This window comes from Bombina bombina, chromosome 3, assembly GCF_027579735.1.
Source record: "Bombina bombina isolate aBomBom1 chromosome 3, aBomBom1.pri, whole genome shotgun sequence".
Classification (NCBI taxonomy): Eukaryota; Metazoa; Chordata; class Amphibia; order Anura; family Bombinatoridae; genus Bombina; species Bombina bombina.
The window spans coordinates 1,003,050,442-1,003,074,957 of NC_069501.1; the positions used below are offsets into that span (position 1 = coordinate 1,003,050,442).

Below are 24,516 nucleotides of genomic sequence, written 5' to 3' on the forward strand. Positions count from 1 at the left end.
AATAAAATTAAATAAACTATCTAAAGTACAAAAAATAAAAAAGAACTAAGTTACAGAAAATAATAAAATATTTACAAACATAAGAAAAATATTACAACAATTTTAAACTAATTACACCTACTCTAAGCCCCCTAATAAAATAACAAAGCCCCCCAAAATAAAAAATTCCCTACCCTATTCTAAAATACAAATATTACAAGCTCTTTTACCTTACCAGCCCTGAACAGGGCCCTTTGCGGGGCATGCCCCAAGAATTTCAGCTCTTTTGCCTGTAAAAAAAAACATACAATACCCCCCCCCCAACATTACAACCCACCACCCACATACCCCTAATCTAACCCAAACCCCCCTTAAATAAACCTAACACTACCCCCCTGATGATCTTCCTACCTTGTCTTCACCATGCCAGGTTCACCGATCCGTCCTGGCTCCAAGATCTTCATCCAACCCAAGCGGGGGCTAGACATCCACTGAAGAAGTCCAGAAGAGGGTCCAAAGTCTTCCTCCTATCCGGCAAGAAGAGGACATCCGGACCGGCAAACATCTTCTCCAAGCGGCATCTTCTATCTTCTTCCATCCGATGACGACCGGCTCCATCTTGAAGACCTCCAGCGCGGATCCATCCTCTTCTTCCGACGACTAGACGACGAATGACGGTTCCTTTAAGGGACGTCATCCAAGATGGCGTCCCTCGAATTCCGATTGGCTGATAGGATTCTATCAGCCAATCGGAATTAAGGTAGGAATTTTCTGATTGGCTGATGGAATCAGCCAATCAGAATATAGTTCAATCCGATTGGCTGATCCAATCAGCCAATCAGATTGAGCTCGCATTCTATTGGCTGATCGGAACAGCCAATAGAATGCGAGCTCAATCTGATTGGCTGATTGGATCAGCCAATCGGATTGAACTATATTCTGATTGGCTGATTCCATCAGCCAATCAGAAAATTCCTACCTTAATTCCGATTGGCTGATAGAATCCTATCAGCCAATCGGAATTCGAGGGACGCCATCTTGGATGACGTCCCTTAAAGGAACCGTCATTCGTCGTCTAGTCGTCGGAAGAAGAGGATGGATCCGCGCTGGAGGTCTTCAAGATGGAGCCGGTCGTCATCGGATGGAAGAAGATAGAAGATGCCGCTTGGAGAAGATGTTTGCCGGTCCGGATGTCCTCTTCTTGCCGGATAGGAGGAAGACTTTGGACCCTCTTCTGGACTTCTTCAGTGGATGTCTAGCCCCCGCTTGGGTTGGATGAAGATCTTGGAGCCAGGACGGATCGGTGAACCTGGCATGGTGAAGACAAGGTAGGAAGATCATCAGGGGGGTAGTGTTAGGTTTATTTAAGGGGGGTTTGGGTTAGATTAGGGGTATGTGGGTGGTGGGTTGTAATGTTGGGGGGGGGGTATTGTATGTTTTTTTTTACAGGCAAAAGAGCTGAAATTCTTGGGGCATGCCCCGCAAAGGGCCCTGTTCAGGGCTGGTAAGGTAAAAGAGCTTGTAATATTTGTATTTTAGAATAGGGTAGGGAATTTTTTATTTTGGGGGGCTTTGTTATTTTATTAGGGGGCTTAGAGTAGGTGTAATTAGTTTAAAATTGTTGTAATATTTTTCTTATGTTTGTAAATATTTTATTATTTTCTGTAACTTAGTTCTTTTTTATTTTTTGTACTTTAGATAGTTTATTTAATTTTATTTATTTGTAGCAATTGTGTTTAATTAATTTATTGATAGTGTAGTGTTAGGTTAATTGTAGGTAATTGTAGGTAGTTTATTTAATTATTTTATTGATAGGGTAGTGTTAGGTTTAATTATATCTTAGGTTAGGATTTATTTTACAGGTAAATTTGTAATTATTTTAACTAGGTAACTATTAAATAGTTCTTAACTATTTAATAGCTATTGTACATGGTTAAAATAATTACAAAGTTGCCTGTAAAATAAATATTAATCCTAAAATAGCTATAATATAATTATAATTTATATTGTAGCTATATTAGGATGTATTTTACAGGTAAGTATTTAGCTTTAAATAGGAATTATTTATTTAATAAGAGTTAATTTATTTCGTTAGATAAAAATTATATTTAACTTAGGGGGGTGTTAGTGTTAGGGTTAGACTTAGCTTTAGGGGTTAATACATTTATTAGAATAGCGGTGAGCTCCGGTCGGCAGATTAGGGGTTAATAATTGAAGGTAGGTGTCGGCGATGTTAGGGAGGGCAGATTAGGGGTTAATACTATTTATGATAGGGTTAGTGAGGCGGATTAGGGGTTAATAACTTTATTATAGTAGCGCTCAGGTCCGCTCGGCAGATTAGGGGTTAATAATTGTAGGTAGGTGTCGGCGACGTTGTGGGGGGCAGATTAGGGGTTAATAAATATAACATAGGGGTCGGCGATGTTAGGGCAGCAGATTAGGGGTACATAGGGATAACGTAGGTGGCGGCGGTTTACGGAGCGGCAGATTAGGGGTTAAAAGTGTAATGCAGGGGTCAGCGATAGCGGGGGCGGCAGATTAGGGGTTAATAAGTGTAAGGTTAGGGGTGTTTAGACTCGGGGTACATGTTAGGGTGTTAGGTGCAGACTTAGGAGGTGTTTCCCCATAGGAAACAATGGGGCTGCGTTAGGAGCTGAACGCTGCTTTTTTGCAGGTGTTAGGTTTTTTTTCAGCTCAAACAGCCCCATTGTTTCCTATGGGAGAATCGTGCACGAGCACGTTTTTGATGCCGGCCGCGTCCGTAAGCAACTCTGGTATCGAGAGTTGCATTTGCGGTAAAAATGCTCTACGCTCCTTTTTTGGAGCCTAACGCAGCATTTGTTTGAACTCTCGATACCAGAGTTAAATTTATGGTGCGGCCAGAAAAAAACCCGCGGAGCGTTAACAGCCCTTTTACCGCCGAACTCTAAATCTAGGCCTTGGTGTGCAGTTGTCTAGGAACCAAAATGTAATCACCCAGGAAAATCAAACAGTTAGTTAGCAAGGCACCCTTTGCCTACCTGCCTGCTCAGTGGTGGACCTAACAAAGGTTCCTGGTGCAAGACTTTTTTGGGCCCCCCAAAATCTAAAAATATAGATAAATATATTTAAATTATACAGTACAATATAAATTTTAAAAAAATGCCCCAATGTAGACACTAGACAGTTGAGTCCAGTTTTCCCCTTTGTGTATATTATTATTTTTTCCAGCCATAGGTAACATTTGCTATGGCCAATTGGTCAAATATATATATATATATATATATATATATATATATATATATTTGCCAGTAGGTTAAACCCCAACTCCTCAGTCAAACACTGCAGTGAGCATGCGCCTTACAGTTACAAAATGTTGAAAGAAAAAAGCTAGTTACTTTTTACACGGACACATGATCATTATAATATAATAAAGAACATATATATTGCCCAAAAACATTTACTGTTAACATTCCTATCCTAAAATATTTAATTTGTGACAGAGCTTATATTTTGTGCTGATTTGAGTCCTTGTAAATGTGCAACCCAATGAGATAGGAGTTGTAGTGGGGATATTTGCAAAAAGTTCCTGCCACTATTCTTTCTATTTACTCCCACTTTATAGATGCTAATTTTTTTGTAGTATATAGTACTTGTACAACACATGTAAAAATGTCCTGCTAAAAAAAAACGTATTTATTATCATGTATGGTTGGAATTGTGTCAGCAGGGCATTTTTCAGTAGTTACATTTTTCCATGCATTGCACAAATACTATACTGCAGAAAAAGGAGGATCTAAAATGGCAATAAATCATATGAAACCACCAGGCATCTTATTTATATATTTCCTGACCTGTTGGTTGGCTGCTTGATGACTATCACCCTATATATATTCCTGAGTGTCAGTCTATATTATATGTCACAACTCATTTGAAAGAAAAATTAGTAGGCAACGTATTATGCATTGTATGGTGCCAGTGTCTAGTACCTTACCTGCTGCCTGCCTGTTACAGCCGGAAACAAACCTAAAGCTGCCTGATATTCACTTCCCTCCAACTCCAACTTTGACTGTCCACATCACACACAGCAGCGCCCCCCTCCAACTGTGAAGGCCGGTAGAGAGCCAAGCCCCACCCCTGAAGAGTCCGATATAAATCTTACAACCCAACGTCGTGAATAGGAGTTTAACAGCTGCTCCATTTAGCTGCTCTTCTGATTCTGCCCCTAGCCCGGGCCCCAGTGCAAGGCACCGTGACCACTTCCACCTGCATTAGTTCCGCTCCTGTGACTGCTGCTCCGACAGATGCGGTCTCTCCCTAGGCAGTTGGCAGGCAGCCAGGCACCCATGTTAGGCACAAATGCAGGCAGGTCACTGTGGGAAAAATAATTTTCCGCCACCTGGCTCACCTACTATAAACATACATAATCGAGTCAAGTGGCAATAAAATAAAAATGTACTGGGTCTGGGGCTGAGGATCGCACCTTAGAGAGGCTTGTGTGCGCTCTAGTCTGCTGGAAAAATGGAACAGTGTGCGCTGTATAGATCAGAACATTAATGCGGTCTGCAAATTAGGTGCCCTTGTGGCTGCCTAATTTGTTTAATTCAGCGGGGGGGCACACAGGGGGGGTAAATAAGTAATAAGGGGGGTAAATGCCCCCTGTTGCCCCCTGTAGCAACGCCTATGTATATATATATATATATATATATATATATATACACACATACAAATACATATTTAGACATCTATATATCTCAATGTTAAAGCCCTTTGCAGACTTTTTTTCCTGAGACCTCATATTTTTGAGACCTTACAACTTTTTAATTCAATATGTTTTATTAATTTTTATCAGACAGTGTTATTATGATTGTAACAGTACTTATTAAATTTATTTTTGATGGGTTTTTTTTCCACGTTTTAGTCAAGCGTAATAGTTAACCAATGCTATCCTGGCGCACGTTAAATTCAATTGCGCTCAAGCGAACACATTTACTTTTAACTCATACTATGCGCACTACTTTCGACACAGAGCTGTGATATATAACTTTTTGATTGCGCAAAACAGTTAGCTCACAATTCATAATCTAGCCCTTAATAGCATAACAAATGTGATTTTAAATATATTTTTTAACTTTTTTTTTAAAAAAAAATATATTTTTATTAACATGTTAACTGAATGTGAGCAAGGACTTTAAAGTGATGGTAAAGTCAGATGTTGTAAATAACATCCAAATAGTGTGATATTTAAAATACTTTTTTTTTTTTTTTTTTTTTTTTAAATGATCTTTAGAAATATTTTAACCCCTTAACGACTAGCGCCATTCCCTGTATGACGCTGGTCGTTATGCCCTTAAGGACCAGCGTCGTACCCTGTACGATGCTGCTGTCCTGGGTCTCTCTCTGCCATGATCTCGCTAAAAGTAGCGAGATCGCACTATTTCTGTATGGCCCATGATTGTGGAAGTGCAGAAATAGACAGACAGATCGTTGGTGGGTGGGAGGTTAAGGAGGGAGGAGGGTGGGCGGCCTATCGCTGGAGTGAGGCGGAAGGTGGGCTGAAGCGGATGGGACTGCTACACTACGGAAAAAATTGATTACAGGGCAGTGAGTGGTAAGGAGAAAGGGGGAGGAGAGGGAAGGAGGCAGAGGAGACTCCTTTAGGGGAAAGGGGATAAGAAGGTGGGAAAGCGATCTGGGCGGGGAGGGTAATGATGGGGCCACCAATATAATAGAAAAAAATGCTTTTAATAAAAAATATATATATATAGCAAACTGGGTACTGGCAGACAGCTCAGACTACCTCAGATGGCGGCTAATAGGTAGATGGGGGGAGGTTTAGAGAGCTGTTTGGGGGGATCAGGGAGGTTGGGGGTAATGGGGATCCTACACTGCAGAAAATAGAAAAAAATATTTTATGTAAAAAAAAAAAGCCTAGTGTTTTCATACTGGCAGAATTTCTGCCAGCACTTAAAATGGGGGTGACCATTGGGGGGTGGGGGAGGGAAGAGAGCTATTTTAGAGTGGTCATGTAGGGATCAGGGGGTGGGAAGTTTCATGTGGGAGGGTAATATCTACACTAAATCTAAAATTAACATTACAAGCTACCTGATTAACCCCTTTACTGCTGGGAATAATAAACATGTGGTGCGCATTTGCAATTGGCGGCCTTCTAATTACCAAAAAGCAATGGCAAAGCCATATATGTCTGCTATTTCTGAACAAAGGGGGTCCCAGAGAAGCATTTACTACCATTTGTGCCATGATTGCACAAGATGTTTGTAAATAATTTCAGTGAGAAACCTAAAGTTTGTGAAAAAGTTAACGATTTTTTTTATTTGACCGCATTTGGCGGTGAAACGGTGGAATGAAATATACCATAATGTGACTAGATCAATACTTTGGGTTGTCTACTAAAAAAATATATATAGTTGTTATAGGTAAATATAAAAAAAATGTTCTATTTCTTTTGGGGAAGTTTTAGTCTGAAATGTCCGGTCTTTAAGGGGTTAAAAAGTTGATTAACCTCTATTTACATAAAATATGCTGTCTGCCCCCCCCCCCATGTTAGTTGTTCTACCTTCTTGTAACATTTTCCTCCATCACTCAATCAATTGTTAAGCAATTGCATGTGCACTACTTTTTTATTTATTTATAGACAAAATGCGAGGGGTAGGACTTATCAACGAAAACCAAGGTAAGAATAACATTTATTTTTTTGCATACAAACTCATATTTTCCCCCCAAAATAGCGGTTTACTTTGTTTTTAGTTTTAAACCGCTAAGAAATGTTTTTGTTAGTCAACATTTACCATCACTTTAATGCTAAAAAAAAAACCTGTATAAAAAACAGCATAGAAATGCATTTTGAAAAGGTCCAAGGTGATAAATATGAAATGAAGTCTTTAGAAAAAGCTAAAGAAAAAGTGTTCTTGTTGATTAAAGGGATATGAAACCAAAATGTTTTTATTTCATGATGCATACAGAGCATGCGATTTTAAGCAACTTTTCAATTTACTGCCATTATCAATTTTTCTTCGTTCTTTTGGAATCTTTATTTAAAAAGCAGTAATGTAAGCTTAGGAGCCAGGTGAAGAAAAAAGCTGATAGGGAGCAACAGTCCTGTTGCTCCGTAGTGGCTTTTTTCTCCATTTGACTTTTGCGGTTAGTCTGCTGCCTTTTGCCGGCTCCACATTTGAATATTACATTTATTAAACACAGTATTAGACTAGAAATACTATTTTGAATTTGAATGTTACATTTATAAAACACAGTATTAGACTAGAAATACTATTTTGAATTTGAATGTTACATTTGTGTTTGAATGTAGCATTCAAATTCGAATATTACATTTATTAAACACAGTTGTAAACTAGAAATACTATTTTGAAAACACATTTATAAAACACAGTATTAGACTAGAAATACTATTTTGAATTCGAATGTTACATTTGTATTTGAATGTAGCATTCAAATTCGAATATTACATTTATTAAACACAGTTGTAAACTAGAAATACTATTTCGAATTTGAATATTACATTTAACCCCTTGAGTGCTAACGACGGCTCAGAGCCGTCGCTAGCACTCAACCACCTTTTGAGCAATCTGGGGGCTCCCACCGACTCCCACCCCAGTGATTGGGCCTGTATAGTGACAGGTATCGCCGGGGGTTCCCGTTACGTGTGGTGACGTCACGCGCAATGACGTGATGACGTCACTGCACAACTTTATTTAAAATTAACATTTCAAAGTATAGGGAAAGGGGGCATGCTGCTTAGAAGTCTGTATCCCAGGCATCTAAGCAACTACAGACCCCCAAGACCCACCGTTAGAAAGGTAATCGCCTAACCAAATTTTAAAGAAAAATTTGAAAATGAAAATTCAAAAATAGAATGTTTGAATGTAATATAAACATTCAAAATTTGATTTGAACGAACAAATGTATCAAAATTCGTTTTAAATTTCGAATTTTTAGAAACATTCGCCCATCCCTAGAAGCCAGGTGCTGAACAAAAATGGGCTGGCTCCATGCGATAAGAAAAGCATATAATCTAGTATTACAAGTGAAAGTAAAAAAGGTTTTCCAGAGAATTTTAACACGGCCAGCATTCTTTTAGTTCGCCCTATACCTTAAATGAAAAGTGCAGGGTTAATGCTTGAATATATGCAAAACAAAACTAATGTATAATATATTAAAATATAAAGTATTTCACTCATTTTTATACACATTAAATGTGAAATAAAGGTTTATTATTTAAATACATTTTAACAGTGATTTAAAGGGATTTGGTGGATGACAAGGTGTTGGACTGGAAAGGGCTCAAAGGTATGAAAATGTATAAATAGAAAATACCAATTGCACTACTATATAGATAGATAGCTCAGCGTGCTAACACACTGTTGCAGAAGATCTGTGGCAACCTGAGGGTTGCAGGTTTGACCCTGGCGAGGTCCACTCGGCCTTTCATCTTTTTGAGGTCGGTAAAATGAGTACAGTTGAGTAATAATAACACCTGTTATCAGCTCCACGAATCGGTTAAGTCAGAGGTTGTGCACTATGCAAGTATCCATTATTATTATATTTTAAAATAGACTGTATCCTATATAAATAATTGCCAACCGGCTAATAAAACAAAGGGGGAAGGTGCTGTGTATTGAATATACTTAACAAGAAGAGATAAATGGAAATAGTAACCATTCGAAGAATATACTATAGCACTCAGGCAGTCTAAGGTATCAAGTAATTACTTGTCTGCAAATAAGTAGTAAACTAATGGGCCAAGAAAGAGTTCGACTAAATTAATAAAACATAACTTTTATTAGGACGTAAAAATAAAAACTGGGAAATACGATTAAAAACTACAACTAATATGGAGGACACAATAGGGAGTACAATACCGTAAAGAGTATCAATGAAGACAAATCTCCAATAGTAGGAGGAGAATGTATGGGTGTATCAGTGTTATTGCTGTAAACATAGGCTTGATCAGATACAGGGAGAGAGAGTACTAACACAAGAAGTGAATTGGAACTCAGGCTCCCATTATAAACAATCGATTTTTAAGGGAAGCATATTAAAGTATATTTCTCATATATATATAGAGTTTCACTAGTTAGCAGGATTGTCATCCAATGCTGTATACTAAATTCCCTTACAAGCTCAATACACTGTGTTTGATCAAGAGAAAATATACGTATATAGGTTATACACTCTGTGTTGGAATTAAATATTATGTAGCATGTAGCAACACATTCACTGCATATTGTCTGCTTCTAATAGCTTAAACGGTTGAGTGCCACAGTTATGATGTATCTAATTAAAGGGACATAATACTCATAAGATAAATCTCTTGAAAGTGATGTAGCACAACTATAAAAAACTAACAGGAAAATGTTACTTGAACATCTCTATGTAAAAAATTAAGATATTTTACCTCATAATTTCCTTAGGTCACCAGATAAGTGCTGTGTTAAAAGTTATACTTCAGCTGCTGTCCAGCTGCAGATAAAAAAAAAAAAAAAAAGAAAAAGCAGCCAATCAGCACCAGCAGTGCTGAGGTCATAAACTCTTTTACTGTGATCTCATGAGATTTCACTTAACTCTCATGAGATTTCATAGTAAACTTCCTTAAACTGAATAGGGAAATAACACGAGTGTTCATGAGGCTCACTCCCTTGCCTGTCCCGGGACAGACATACTGATTGGCTGCTTAAAGTCCTTTACAATGGAGTGTGAATACTTAGAACATGTTGAGGTAAAATATCTTTCTTTTTTACATAGAGATGTTCAGGTGATATTTTCTAGTCAGCTTTTTACAGCTCTGCTGCATCACTTTCAAGTGTTTCAACATTTGGGTATCATGGCCCTTTAAGTGAGATATGTCTGATAGTTAAATGGAACTCAGACTCTTTTTGAAGAATCCGATTTCAGGGAGAATAAATTAAGACAGGTGCTCATATACAAAGAGCCATATGTGTCTTAGCAGTATGCCTAGTTACCAGCAGATGCTATATGCTGCATTCTCTTAAGCCCATATATCATATTACACCATAAAGTAATGGCTGTAAATGTTACATATAATGAAACTGGGGCATTATATAAGACTATAAATTGAAAGATAAGATCAGATAGTGTACCGATTATGGTAACAATTGTTGCAACTGCTTATTTGAACCGTCTAAGAAACAGTATAGTGTCCAGCTGCGGAAGCGAATATACTTACTTGTTGTAGCTCTACCTTACATATTACTATAGATGCACAGTTGGGAAATTGAATCACAACAGACTATATACCATTGTATAGCAATCACACTTCAGCATAAGAGAGAGAGAAAAAGCAGCACTGGTATTGCTGGCAATGAGCTGTTAGTATAATACTGTTAGCTAGTGCACTGTTATTCTCTATCTAATGCCACAATGTAGTTAGAGTACTCAAATCTACGGTAATCTAAAAATAAATCATAAGATAATTAGCAGTATCCTTCTAGTTGCCCTAAAAACACAGGAGCTCCCAGACTCCTCATTAAATCCCTAACATATTTCGACACTAACCGGCTTTCTCGAAGGGTGAGCGCGCATCGCGCTGCTGGCGGGTTAATAATGCGTGTCGAAGTAGACCACGCCTCCTTGTGATGTCAGCATGATACAGAATCCATTGCGTATCGCTAGCATCCTATCACTGAATCCTCTGCTGTCCAGACATAGTAGGTGTCTTTTGCTAGTCAATTGACTTTATAAGAGACACCTTTATATATGAATAGAGTATATTGTGTATGAATATATTGGATAAACAAAAATACAAATACACTGAAGGGGAAATATTGTGTGCAACAAATGTTAGGATGACACGACTATTATCGTAATGAAATATATGTGATCTTAATGACTAATGTGATTGTGTGATTATTAAGTGATACTTATACTGTAACAGAGAGAGTGATGGCATTTTTGTATATTGTGATATATGTGTTAAAAATTATAAATATAATTTTAATGGTGAGAATGAAAAATAATTGGTGAAATGGGAAATGGGTGTAGAAGAACAGTGGAAAAACAGCAGTGTAAAGTGGTGAGATAAAAATAAGTGAAGTGAAACAACAGAAAAAAGATGTACTAAAAAATATTGATAATGACCAAAAGAGAGAAGAGCGGAAGATGGAGATGGGGAGGGAGGGGGGGGAAGGGGAGACAAAAGAGGGGGGCTGTAGATTTCTATTTGAATAGATTAGTTATGTTGATACCAAATTAAACTTTTTCCCATAGAACTCCATGTTATATTTATTTGTGTTTTAACAAGGTGTACATAAGCAAGCAGTCCAAATGTGTTAGACAAGAAATAAGCAATTATTTAGTCTTAATCAATATTAGGACAGTTACATACAATATAAAGACAGTTACTCTATTTTTTAATAATAAGATGTTCTTCATTTAAGTAGGTATTTCTTAGTTGGATATGCAGAGTTAAAAGTGATAGGTGCTTATGACTCACAAGAATGAGACAGTTATTCTGTTAGTTTAACTCATATGGATGAACCTGCTTTCCGCATGTGATAATGTTTTCTCTAGGTTACAACCTCTTATTCCTAGATTAATTTTCTGTAATCCAAAGCATTGGAGATCTGATTGTCTCGATTGGTGTACTTAGAGGAAATGTCTTGCAACGGAAGTAATTGTTTTGCCTGCCTGGGTGTCTTTTTGAGTATTTTTAATGTTTCTTAAGTTCTCTTGTAACCTGGTTTCTAGTAGTCATAACCACATAGAATTTTTCACATTTGGATTGAAGACCATAAATTACCCCTTCGGTATGGCAGTTGATGTGTGCATTGATCTTCCGTGGTTTGCCAAATCAGTTGATGATTGAATTATTTTTTTGCATTAAACTACAGGTACTACATGTCCCACATTTAAAAGACCCTTGGGTTAATTGGGTTTTCGTTTTACAGCCAGCATAATGGCTTGGGCTTACCAAGTCTTTTAGGTTATGGGCTCTTTTGTAGCCAACTAGTACCTTATAACCTAATAAAGGTAACAGTATAGGGACTGCCTTCAATATGTGCCAGTTATCTTGTAAGATCTTTACAACATCTTTAGTCTGTGGGTTGTAAGTGGTTATGAATCTCACTTAATCTGGAGCTTATGTACCTTTTTGTTTATTGAGTAGTTCTTGTCTGGGGGTTTGTCTTGCTCTGTATTCTGCCTTTTTGATAGACCTCCTGCTATATCCTTTTAACAGAAGTCTGTCTTTAAGCTCCTTTGCCCTACATTGGTAATTATCCTCCGTTGAACAAATTCTTCTCATTCTCAGAAATTCTCCTATAGGCAATGATTTCTCTGTATTTGGAGCATGTGCACTTGTGCTGTGTAAAATGCTATTTGTTGCCGTGGATTTTCTATACACATCAGTGGTGATTGTACCATCAGGTTTTTTGTTGATTTGGAGATCTAAGAAGGTTATTTCAGTTTGACTTGCTTCATATGTGAGTTTGATATTCAAGTCATTCTTATTCAGACTCTTCAGGAATAGATCTAATTCATCCTTTGTCCTTTCCCAGAGGAACAGCACGTCATCTATGTAACGTATCCACATGGGTATGAGTGGCATATGATGTGAGTTGTGAAAATAGGTTGGCGTATGTTGGGGCACAGGCAGTACCCATTGCCATCCCTTTAGTTTGTAAGTAAAACCCAAGAACAATGGTAAAAAAGTTATGCTGTAACACAAAGTTTACGGGGCATATTTATCAAGCTCCATACGGAGCTTGATGCCCTGTGTTTCTAGCGAGCCTTCAGGCTCGCAAGCAGCGCTCCATAACCTGTCCGCCTGCTCTGAGGCCGTGGATAGAAATCACCAGAAATCAACCCGATTGAATACGATCAGGTTGATTGACACCCTCTGCTAGCAGCTGATTGGCCGTGAATCTACAAGTGCGATGATAAATGCCGAGAGCGTATGCTGTTGGCATTTATCAACGTGCAGCGGACATGATCCACTATATCGGATCATGTCCACTCGTACAATCATAAATATGCCCCTGAGAGTCTAAGGATGAAGTCATCATGGGAAGTATCTTCGTTTGATCCCATTTTTAGAAAGCTACTTACTGCTTTGAGTCCTAGATCGTGATTTATACTTGTGTATAGGGACTCAACGTCTGCAGTTACTAGACAGGTTGTAGTATTTACATGAATGTTTTCAAGCTGTTTTAGTACATCCAGCGTATCTTTAACATATGAGGATAGTTGTGATAGATATTCTCTTAACCTATAATCCACTTATTGGCTGGCTTTCTCTGTTAGGCAATTTATGCCCGAGACAATTGGGCAATCATGTGGGTGGTATTGGTTCTTATGGACTTTAGGGATCAAATAAAACTTAGTAGTTGGATTCGGTACTTTAAGGAATTGATACTCTTTGTATTTCTGTATGAATTGTTGTGAAGGATTGTAACTCAATTTTTTGTGTGAAAATGTTTGTAGATATATATGTAAATATATGTGTGCATGTGAATATGTGTATGTATGCATGTGTGAAGTGTTTTACACATATATTTCAATTCAAAATCATTGTTTAAAAGTTAGTGAAGAACTCCACTATTTGACCTTGGACTTAGGGCTTCTTCGGTTTAGCATACCTTCAGCTTAGCACTTGAATGATGCCAGTCCTGAGTTTTTCAGCATAACCACACTATCTAACATCCAGATGTTGGGGCACCATAAACGTGCTTGAGTGCTAATATATTACTTTCAACTTAATATGAGCTCAAAAATAAATTCACTATTAATTTAACATGAGTGGTGTTAGTGCACAATAGCGCTAATATTTTTGCTCTACACTTGTAGTAAGTCCAACTAAGGAGCTACAATGAATTTCTGTTCCTAAGTATGTAGCAACAAGCCACTGGCTATGCCCTACTTGTGAACAGCTTGAGAGTGCACCTAGTTTAACTATGCATTTAACCCATTTATTGTTACATATAGGCATTTGTGTAATAATAGAATGCTCTAGTAAACACTCAGCATTTTATTATTACAACAGAATGGGCATATAAATATAAACTTAAACCATGGTTTCATCAGTTAATTTTTGTCCCTCATTTACATACAGTATTTGACCAATAATAACAGGCATTGAAACATAAAAAGAAGACATGGGGCCAAATAAGTATCCAAAATGTTGTATAATGGAAATGTATCCTAGGCCACATACCTTTATACTTTCATTAATCCTTTGTACCAGCCAGTTAAAGAGACGGTCATACAGGTTCTTAGCCAGAGCATCACGAGCATAAGCCGCCTGAAATTCAAAATTAATACTTTGAGTAAAGTGCATCCTATGGTATCTATATATAGAATAATGAGGTTGCTAGTACTAAAGGTATTGTTAACACATTATATAGAAAAACATAAATTATGACTTATCAGATAATTTCCTTTCCTTCGATACAGGGAGAGTCTACAGCTGCATTCATTACTTATGGGAATACAGAACCTGGACACCAGGAGGAGGCAAAGACACCCCAGCCAAAGGCTTAAATAATCCTCCCACTTCCCTCATCCCCCAGTCATTCTGCTGAGGAACAAGGAACAGTAGAAGAAATACCATGGTGAAAAAGGTGCCATAAGAAAAACAACTTAAATTTAGGGCCGCCCACCGGAAAGCACGGACAGGAGCTGTGGACTCTCCCTGTATCGAAGGAAAGGAAATTATCTGGTAAGTCATAATTTATGTTTTCCTTCTAAATAAAGGGAGAGTCCACAGCTGCATTCATTACTTGTGGGAAATTTATACCCAAGCTACAGAGGACACTGAATATTAATGGGAGGGTACACATAAAAGGCGGCTCAACCTCAGGGCACCACAGCCTGCAAGAAAACTAAACTCCCGAAGGCTTCCTTGATAGAAGCAAAAAAAATAAAAAGAATAAGAATGATAGGAGGACCAAGCAGCCGCCCAAAAAACAGAACCATATGATCTCATGTCAGAGACCAAAAAAATGTCACTGCACTTGAACTGAGCCATAAACCTCTGAGGTGGCTCATGTCCCGCTGTCTCCTAGAACCAGTGAAAAACACTCCTCCACCAACAAGGAGGAAGTTGATCAGTTTCCAAAACCCTGCACTCCCCAGATATGAATAACATAAAGGAAAGAACTGTCTATTCTGTTTAAGTCTGACAGAAACTCAAGGTAAGATTCCCCAAAAAAGGAAGAACCTCTTCCCCTTTGGACAAGAAATACAACAATCTTAGGGAGAAAAAACTCGGATAGCCTTATTAGAAGAGCAACCACAATAAGGAAGAACGTATTGCAAATTGCAACACAGGAACTCTGACACGTAGAAAAACAATCTACAGATTAAATAGGTCCTTGAATAAGAATTCAAAGACCACCTCCTGTACAGGTACAAAGGTAACCCGATGCAACTCCTGAAGGATAAATCTAACCCCAACAGGAGCAAGGAATTGACTTGCCAGCCCTGCCGCAGGCAGTGCCCTAGCAAAAACAACGGAACACCTGGAAGTTCAATGAACCTCTGAAACTGGAGCACAAACAGATAGAAAAAACTGCTTGCAAAAAAACCATACCAGAGAAAGGAACCACAGCTGGTATCCATCTGCAACCTTCCATTGACAGGCAGCTAAGCTAACCAATAGGCTAACTTTGCAGGCTGCCCTTCGAACAAGAACTAGCTAGACAAGCCCTTCACCAGCTCATTCTAGAGGGGAAGAGGAATACTCCAGGATCCAGAAGAGAGTCAGGACTAGCTAGCTCCTCCCGACAAAAAGAGAGGGAGTCCTCCGCGCCTAAAATAGGAGACGAGGAACCAGGTAAGAGCTAAAGGAAAGGACCAAAACCCTTCAGAAAAAAACCTTCTCTCGGCTAGGTTCAAGTGACCCCTCACAAATTGCCCTGGAAGAAAAGATCCCAAGATGCAAAGAGACACTGACCCGGAAGATCCCTGCAACAAGGGAACTCTCATGGAAGCAAAGCCTCTAACCCGTGATTACGAACTTGCAGGCAAAAATGGAGCAACAATCTCACAGACGCCCACTCCAGATAGGATCGAGCTATCCTCGAAAAAGAGTGACATGGCCAAAACGAAGAAGGTTAAAATAAACCTCCACAAAATTAAGAAAACTGCCACAGCAGGTTTTAAACCCCAAGCCTACATCTTGCTAGGCTGGGAACTAATCCCTTAGGCCACTTAGTCCTGCGGACCTCAGCTGAGAAACTCGATCTGCTTTCATCAGATACACATTCGAAAACCTCTGGATAATCAGATTAAAAGGATGATTGTAAGGAACATCCATTCTGGAAGAGCACGCTCAGAGAATGGATTGCTGCCAAGAGCCATAGTGGGCCTCTGCCCACCACCAAATTCAAGACCCTCCCGTCTACACAGGAGGAACTCACTAATTTAGAAATACTCCACTCACCAAGAGGTCCCGACTGGCATGGACCCAGAAGACCAGACCTCAGAGCAAAATGCTCGACTGAAAAAAACCCAAGGATAATTAGAAAGAAAATTTTGATCCACATACCCTAGAAAACACTGTCACCCTGCTGACAGGGAAGAGACCAAGACAAAACTGCTCCGGGGAACTAGGATAAAAATCTCCAACACCGGGAGATCTGGACCGAACACTTGAGAACGATTCCCCAACCGGTAATCCAAAAAGACTGGTAAGACAGAGTCAAAAACTCAATGCTATGTCAAAGACTCAGCCTGGGCTAAATCCATTACCCTCCACCACCGCGCCAATGATGGCCTGAAGGTAAATTGGGGGCAGAACCCGATTAAGTAATTCTAACTTCATAAGCTCTAAGGCAAAGAGCCTTCCTGTCTGAAAGACCAAGCCGCATCCAAAGGATCCAACCTTGTGCCAACACCAGAACTCAGGTCTAGGTCCACCTCTGAGGATGGAACCGGTAGGAAGCAAATCCCAAAAGGTCTACTAGCAGACGCTGGAAAAAAACAGAACCGCCAAGACTCGACATTGTCGATGACATTGCGCAATCTAGAGCATGCGCAGTGAGAAATTTCTGCGACATATTCAAACCGCGGTTGTCATACAGGATTGGATATTAGCAACACTGTGTGGGTTCGGAAAAATTTATTTTTAATAACGGCAATTACAGCAGTCATGTAAATATTTAGTAATGACATCTAATTGAAAATGTGCTTGTTTAAGATAGTTAAAATTTTAACAGCGTAGTTTATATTAGCTTACAGTGGTCCTTAAACAAGATATATCGAGATATTAACCCTTGATTCCATAAAGATAAAGGAGTCCCACTGAGACCCTGTCTTCTATCATTAACATGTGTGTAAAAAATTAAATGATCTTACCGGAATCCATTCCATGGAACAGCAACATGGTTCTTCAAGTTTGACAGATAGTAGCAGCGCCTCTGACATGGACTTGAGTGAAGAAAGCAGGCAGCGAAACTCGTCAACACTGATTGCTTATAGGAGCTGTTAATATGAGTCTGGATGGTTTCACAGAAAGACTCTCCCTGCATCTCCAGACTCTAACTTTTATCAATGCTCTCACTGAGAGGCTGACAAGACTACTTAAAACTCCAGTTCCATCCCGAAGGGCTGATACCCTTCCTAAGGAACTACTCCGGAAAAGTACACTTCTCTGCCAATCTCCTGTGACGAAAGGCAAAGAATGACGGGGGGATGAGGGAAGTGGGGGAGGTATTTAAGCCTTTGGCTGGGTTGTCTTTGCTTCCTCCTGGTGGCCAGGTTCTGTATTCCCACAAGTAATGAATGCAGATGTGGACTCTCCCTATATTTAGAAGGAAATGCTCATTAAAGACAGGCATTTATAAAAAATAGTACCTTTTGTTTTTTTTCCTATTTTGTGAGCATCATGGTATAATTTCAGATTATGGTAAATATGACTTAAATCACCTTTAAATAAGAATGTGGGAATTAAACTTCTCATATATGGTGTGTTTTATAGATTACTTTCTTTTTGGGTCATACCTGGGAAGCATTCAATGAAGTCACCACTTTTTCCTGTTTAGCCTCTACCGTACGTATACTGAATGCATTTTCCAGCACTGTAGAGTCCAGACCAATCAAAGCTCCAATCTCCTTAATACCTTTAGGAATTAAGCAAATTAATTTCTAAATTAGACTAATTATTAGGTGTTTAAAATATATTTATTTTTTATTTTTTTTAAAATAATTTTTATTGAGGTTAACAGACATAAATAACATTTTGGTTTGCACAATACAGTGTGTTGATCCAATAAGACAAAGCAAAAGGTCATAGCATTATCATAGATAGTGGCATTTCAACTTATAGGTCTGGTCATCATATCTATGCAGATCCACACATTAATTTCAACTAGTCACGCCTGGACCTTCGGAGTGACACATCATTTAGCAAGAGATGTGGTCCGCGGACTATATTACTGCCATGAATCTATGCATATATCTATACACTAAGGCATACCATAACTAGCACGATAAAACTATAAGATGTAGTGCCTTATAGAACTCAATAGCAGAGGACCTACAGTTGTGCAAACAACATAACAAACCTCCTTTTTCATTTACAAAATATAGTAAAGAACCCCCCAAGATATTAAAAACTAAATGTAAATAAGAAACACCCCAACTAAAAAGTAATGACCAATCTTGGGCCACTGATGTCACATAGGCATGAAGGGTGAAAATTGGGGGGAAATGTTAATAAGTCATATACTTAACATACTATTAACAACTGTACCTACAAAGTTACAGAACATCTAGTTTGCTCCCCCAAACTTTAAAAAAAAAAAAAAAAACATACAATTCCGGCAATTGTACAAAAAATATAGCATCATTGGTTTCAACAAGCAAATACATCTGTCACAGTACAGCAATAAGCTACTCATCTAGATTTTTTGGGGAGCAAACCCTTACATATATGTAAATACAGTGGTACATCAATATACATAGACACCATTGGTTTCAGAAAACATGTTAATCTGTCAAAGTACAATAGTGAAACTACAGAATACCCCTCAAATCTATTATGCAAGTCATGAGAGAATATTAATAAACCCCTTGCAAATAAGGATAATGGGACTACCTATGTGGAAAACATGTATTTTTGGGCCCTTTCCAGGGGTACATAACAGAATAAGTATGTGAAACATATAAACATGTGTCCTAATGTATCTAAGGAAATATAATAGCGGCTGAACCACAGGAGGATATTTAGCTATAGGAGTCCCATGTGCTTAACTAGTGCGGGTTCCCAGACCCAAATCCCCAATCTTGATAGGCAAAAAATACCCAGTGTATGTTGTGATGGGGTTTATATATGGGGGGGAGTAAGCATCTATTTAACAGAATAGCATACAAACATTACCCTGCACGTTATGGGAACCATACATATCTGGTGAACCTCATTCACTTCTTTTGTAAATAAAATGGGGGAAGTCTCTTCCCTACATTTAATTTCACATAATAAACAAATGAACATTTTAAACAGAGCTATACAAGATATTCGTATTTTATATAGGAAACTATATGGGCATGCTCACACTTTTATATATACACTTATATAGTATGATTTCCGGAGACACGTAAATTAAGCATAATATATCAATCAAAAGGATAGTTACAGTCAAACTGGTACAAGCTGCAGGAGTCCAGTAACATAAATTAGAGCGTGGTGGGCCTCATTTTCAAACCTCACAGTAATCATTAAAGCGTTCAAGTCCTAGACTCCAGGGGGTATACCGTGCAAAAGCCGGTTACGCACAAATATATTATCAGAGGGAGATAGAAGTTCCAGTACAGCACTAAGGTAGAACACCACATATGTCCCATACAGCCATTACTCCCTTGCTATCAGTCCCTGCATGAAGTTATAGGCATATCCACCATGTCAGGTATCATTGAGGAGCCTTCCACAGAGTCTAATAAACCTGGCAGCTGCCGTCGGGCCACAGTCATATTGTCCTTGTTATAAGTTCCTACCCGACTCCAGCCCTCGCAACCATCATCTCTCTCTCTCATCTAGCTCAGGGCATCGGGAATCAAAGAGGTGAGCAAGCAATCGGGAGACCGCCTCGCTCCTCTCCAAAGTAAGTAGTAGGTTTTGCTGCCGCTGCGCCCAGCCACCAAGCAGTCTCGGCATGACACACCGGAGCTGGTCGCCCGGCCACAAAAGCTGTAAATTGTATCTTGGTAGTAGGTAGAGGACATTCCGCCCCACACTCTCCTAAGTCTAGGCGACGGGGCACATCTTGAGACATGTTTTGCAGCGCTTCTGTGCTCTCCTCCTTGATCTCAGACATCTCAAGGTCTGAACACCATATGGCTGATGTGTGATCTGTAGTCTCCCAATTATCGCCATGTTGCGCAGTAGAAATAGTTGCAATGCGATCAATCCTCTTGCATATCTGCCTTTCTCTGTCTTTCAGTAAAGCCTCTATTAGGGTAAGTATCTCCTCCATAATGCAAAAAAAATTATTAAGAGAATGTCTTATATTCTCTCTGTACCTGGTGTCCCAGGGGGGGTGTTGAGTACCTTCTCTAGGAGAGTCACCAAGGTTCTCAATGGTCCAGTCTGAAAGACTTGCAGCATAAAAGTACAAATATAAGTCCCATTCGATCTAATAAACTCTCCTCCGTAAGTAATTCAGTGGTGGATGGCTTACACAAATCTTGATTACACAACGGAATGTAAAGCTTTAAGCAGAGTCTTCAGTTTTGCGACCATCTTGGGCCAGAGCCCGGACACGCCCCTAAATATAATATTTTATTGAGAGCCCTGCACAATGTTAACCTTTTATGTTATTTTACATTATATTCTATTGATTCTGTTGACATCATCATCATTGTTGCAGCCATTTGTGGATACACAGCTTCTAAAGGCAGAAACTAAAGCCCCTTTATTAAATTATAAAATAAAGCAATTTAATAAAACGCTAATGATGGATGATAGAATAATAGGAGAGAAGATCTTCTGATAGACTCATAAAAGGATCATTACACACTTACTTTTTGTATCTGGGATGTAGCAGGAGTCCATACCATTGGCCTGGAACTGGCCTTTTATCTCAATTGTCCCCAACTTCAGAACAACAGCAACAATCTCAAAAACTGAATTGACCTCTGCATCTGTGAAACCTATAATTTTCATGGCATTCTGTAAAGATAAATTAAATGTTATGCATAGAAATCACCTTAGTTTAAAAAAAATATAAAACTAATTTTGAAAAAATTTACTGTTTTCTGTTCACGTTGAAAAAACATGATGTAGTGGGTTTAAAGCATTTGGAATTTAGAAGTATTCAGTTGTGTCGATTGTGTGACACTTAGAGGTCAATTTATCAAGCTGCGGCGGACAGGGGCACATATATGAGCCCTTGTCCACTGCAGCTCACCTCTGGCGGGCTGAATTCCCCTGGTGGAATTCAGCATTGCATATGAGTGCTCTTTTGGGCTTGCGTGCAATCCCACCCCCTGCCCGCGCACAGCCAATCACGCATGGGCAGGAGCTGTCAATCTCCCCGGCTGGAAAAGACCGGGGAGATTGACAGCTCAATCTCCCCGGCTGAAATTCGACACCTCTTAGGGTAGGGAAGCAGTGGTCTGATGACCGCTGCTTGTTAAATACAGCATGCAGGTTCTCTTGTTAGAACCTGCCATCGTAGGCAGGCAAAAGCCTGCTAAAGAGGCTGATAAATCGACCCCTTATTTGTCCTGTACTGGTTGTTGTCTGACTTTCATAATTCCGCTCTGTGTCTAGGTAATGTGTCATCCTGCACTGTGTATTACACAACCCTCTCTGTCACCCCTCTCTCTGTTTTGTGTGTCCCTCCTCTGTTAACTTGCTCTGTGTGTTGTTTGACCACTTTCTGTATAGAATTGTTACAAATATTCTTGCAGACACTGCAACCATATACTGCTCAAGGCACATGCATGCTCTGAAGCCTACCTAGGTATTATCTCAGGCCTCCCTATCCAGTCTAGTTCATAGATCATCAACAATTTCTCTTACAAGAAGATATGTTTCTTTCCATTAAAAGATCTTTAATACACTTTTGTTTCATCTTCTTAACAAGAACTAATTGTACATGCAATTCCTAAATGTTAGACAGCTAATAGAATAAATATTCATAAACCTTATGCAGAGGTCAACTAAGCCCAGGACTATTGCAGAACAATGTATATAGCAGCCTACTGCTGAGATTTGTAGAACAGGTTCTTTCCGTATTTGTTTGAATATCCTATAATGTCTAATAAAGTATATTTTATCTCTACAAAATACTAATCTACAAGTATCTTTATTGGACCAAGAGAATCATAAGATCTGAATATGTCACTGGAATCCATACAATAATGTTAGCTATTTCTTACCCCAATTTCAGTATTTATTGGAAATATGAATAATCACAATACTATTCAACAAAGAAAAGATTTATTATTATTGATACAATTATTTGTATAGTGCTTCAAAGTTCTGTGGAGCTGATTACTAAAATGATCACAAAATGACAGACTATCACAAGCAACTAAACTAACCCTTGGTGTGGGATATTATATGTTTCAGCACCTACAATAGCTACTAATGTGCCTCAGGTATCATCATACCTTAACAATCACAAAATTTTCTGCATCTCCCATTCCATTCAGGCTGCTGTTGTCTCTATTCAGGTAGCTGTATTTGCTACAGTCAGGAAAAAGCTTCAGTTTTCCTGCAGAAGGAAAGATTGTTGTGTGAATCACAATTAATAATGGCAGAGGTTTCCCAACTTTACAGCTTCTTGCAGGTCCAATGACATCTATGGCCTAAAGTATAGGCAACCAGGTATTATAGGGAAGTAAACACTTTGACACTGTAATATCACGTTTAATTTGATTGCAAGTTAGAATTAACTGTTTTATAGAGGGTTTGTTATATTTTCTATTTGTTTCTGTTTTAATTAGTTTGTTTTGTAATAATTTGAGTGTTTTTGTGATACCTGTATCCTTTACAGTGAAACTCGTGCTATGCAATTAGAAGTGAGAGTTTGGAATAAAATGCAGCTTCTTTAACCCCTTAATGACCACAATGTACCCTGTATGTCACTGGTCGTTAAGGGGTTTTCCAGGACATAATAGCACAAGTCTAGCAAGAACACGCTATTCATGCCCTCCCTCCAGAAGGCTTTATGGAATAAAGCAGTCTCAACGCTGGCGGCAAGACCGCGCTATAAAACAATCAAGTCCCAAAAAAAGGCCAGCGACATACAGGGTACGTCACTGGTCCTTAAGGGGTTAATTACAATAGAGCAGAACTCACTGTAAGGGGCACTTACAAATGTTTATGAATTCCTCAATTTCACCTAGATTACAAGTTTTGCGCTATGGAGGGTTTCAAAATGAACGCAAAAAAAGTTGCGTTATTTCACCCTGCGCTGCCATTACAAGTTTCTGAAAAGCCGCCTTGTGCGTGCAATATGGTAGCGATGAGCTCCATACCGCACAAAATCCAAGGGATGCTTTGACGTGCTCGTGCATGCTTTCCCCATAGACATTAATGGGGAGAAGGTGTTAGAAAAAAACACCTGAAGCGCGGAATGGCGATCTCTGTAACGCAATACCATTGATGTCTAAGGGGAAAAAAGTTACGTTTTAACCTAACACCCTCAAGTCTAAACACCCCTAATCTGCTACCCCGACATAGCCGCCACCTAAATAAAGTTATTAACCCCTAATCTGCTGCTTCCGACATCGCAGCCACTAATAAAAGTCATTAACCCCTAATCTGCTGCCCCGACATTACCGCCACCTAAAAAAAGTTATTAACCCCTAATCTGCTGCTCCCGACATTGCTGCCAGTAATAAAAGTTATTAACCCCTATTCCCCACACCCCAACATCACCGACACTATAATAAAGCTATTAACCCCTATTCCACCGCTACCTGACATTGCCACCACTAAATAAAGTTATTAACCCCTAAACTTCTGGCCTCCCACATCACCACCACTAAATAAACGCTTATAACCCCTAAACCGCCAGCCCCCACATTGAAAAAAAAAATTAAACTATTAACCCCTAAACCTTACAACCCCCTAACTTTAAATTAAAATTACATATCCTTATCTTAAAATAAATAAAAACTTACCTGTGAAATTAAAAAAAACTTAAAGGGACAGTAAACCTAAAAATATACATAGTGCAGAATTATATAACATTATTTTAGTGCTATAGTTATAAAAGCCTTTTTTCCCTTTTAATATTTTAAAAATATGCCGCTTTTACAGACCCGCTCTCTGCTCTCTGCTGAGCGGGTCTGGTTTTTTAACTCAGCGCATCGGGCCAGCTGTATAGTTACAGCCCGGCCCGACCGCGACATAAGACTAAGTGCAGCTCGCTCCTGCTCTGTCCGACAGCAGGAGCGAGCTTCACTTAATGTTATGGCGCGGTCGGGCCGGGCTGTGACTATACAGCTGGCCCGATGCAATGAGTAAAAAAAACAGACCCGCTCAACAGAGAGCGGGTCTGTAAAAGCGGCATATTTTTAAAATATTAAAAGGGAAAAAAGGCTTTTATAACT

At 39.0% G+C, this 24,516-nt stretch overlaps 1 protein-coding gene across 1 annotated transcript in view; it reads right to left on the reverse strand.

Moving 5' to 3' along the window:
- MYO1A (myosin IA) overlaps positions 1 to 24,516 on the reverse strand; it is a 182,537-nt gene that overhangs the window by 81,671 nt on the left and 76,350 nt on the right. The window contains exons 9-12 of the mRNA XM_053708171.1: positions 22,567 to 22,670; positions 20,971 to 21,118; positions 17,953 to 18,071; positions 14,165 to 14,251 (exon numbers count right to left, since the gene is read on the reverse strand). Of these exons, the coding sequence (XP_053564146.1) occupies positions 14,165 to 14,251; positions 17,953 to 18,071; positions 20,971 to 21,118; positions 22,567 to 22,670 (458 nt within the window). The remainder of the gene's footprint in view (positions 1 to 14,164; positions 14,252 to 17,952; positions 18,072 to 20,970; positions 21,119 to 22,566; positions 22,671 to 24,516) is intronic.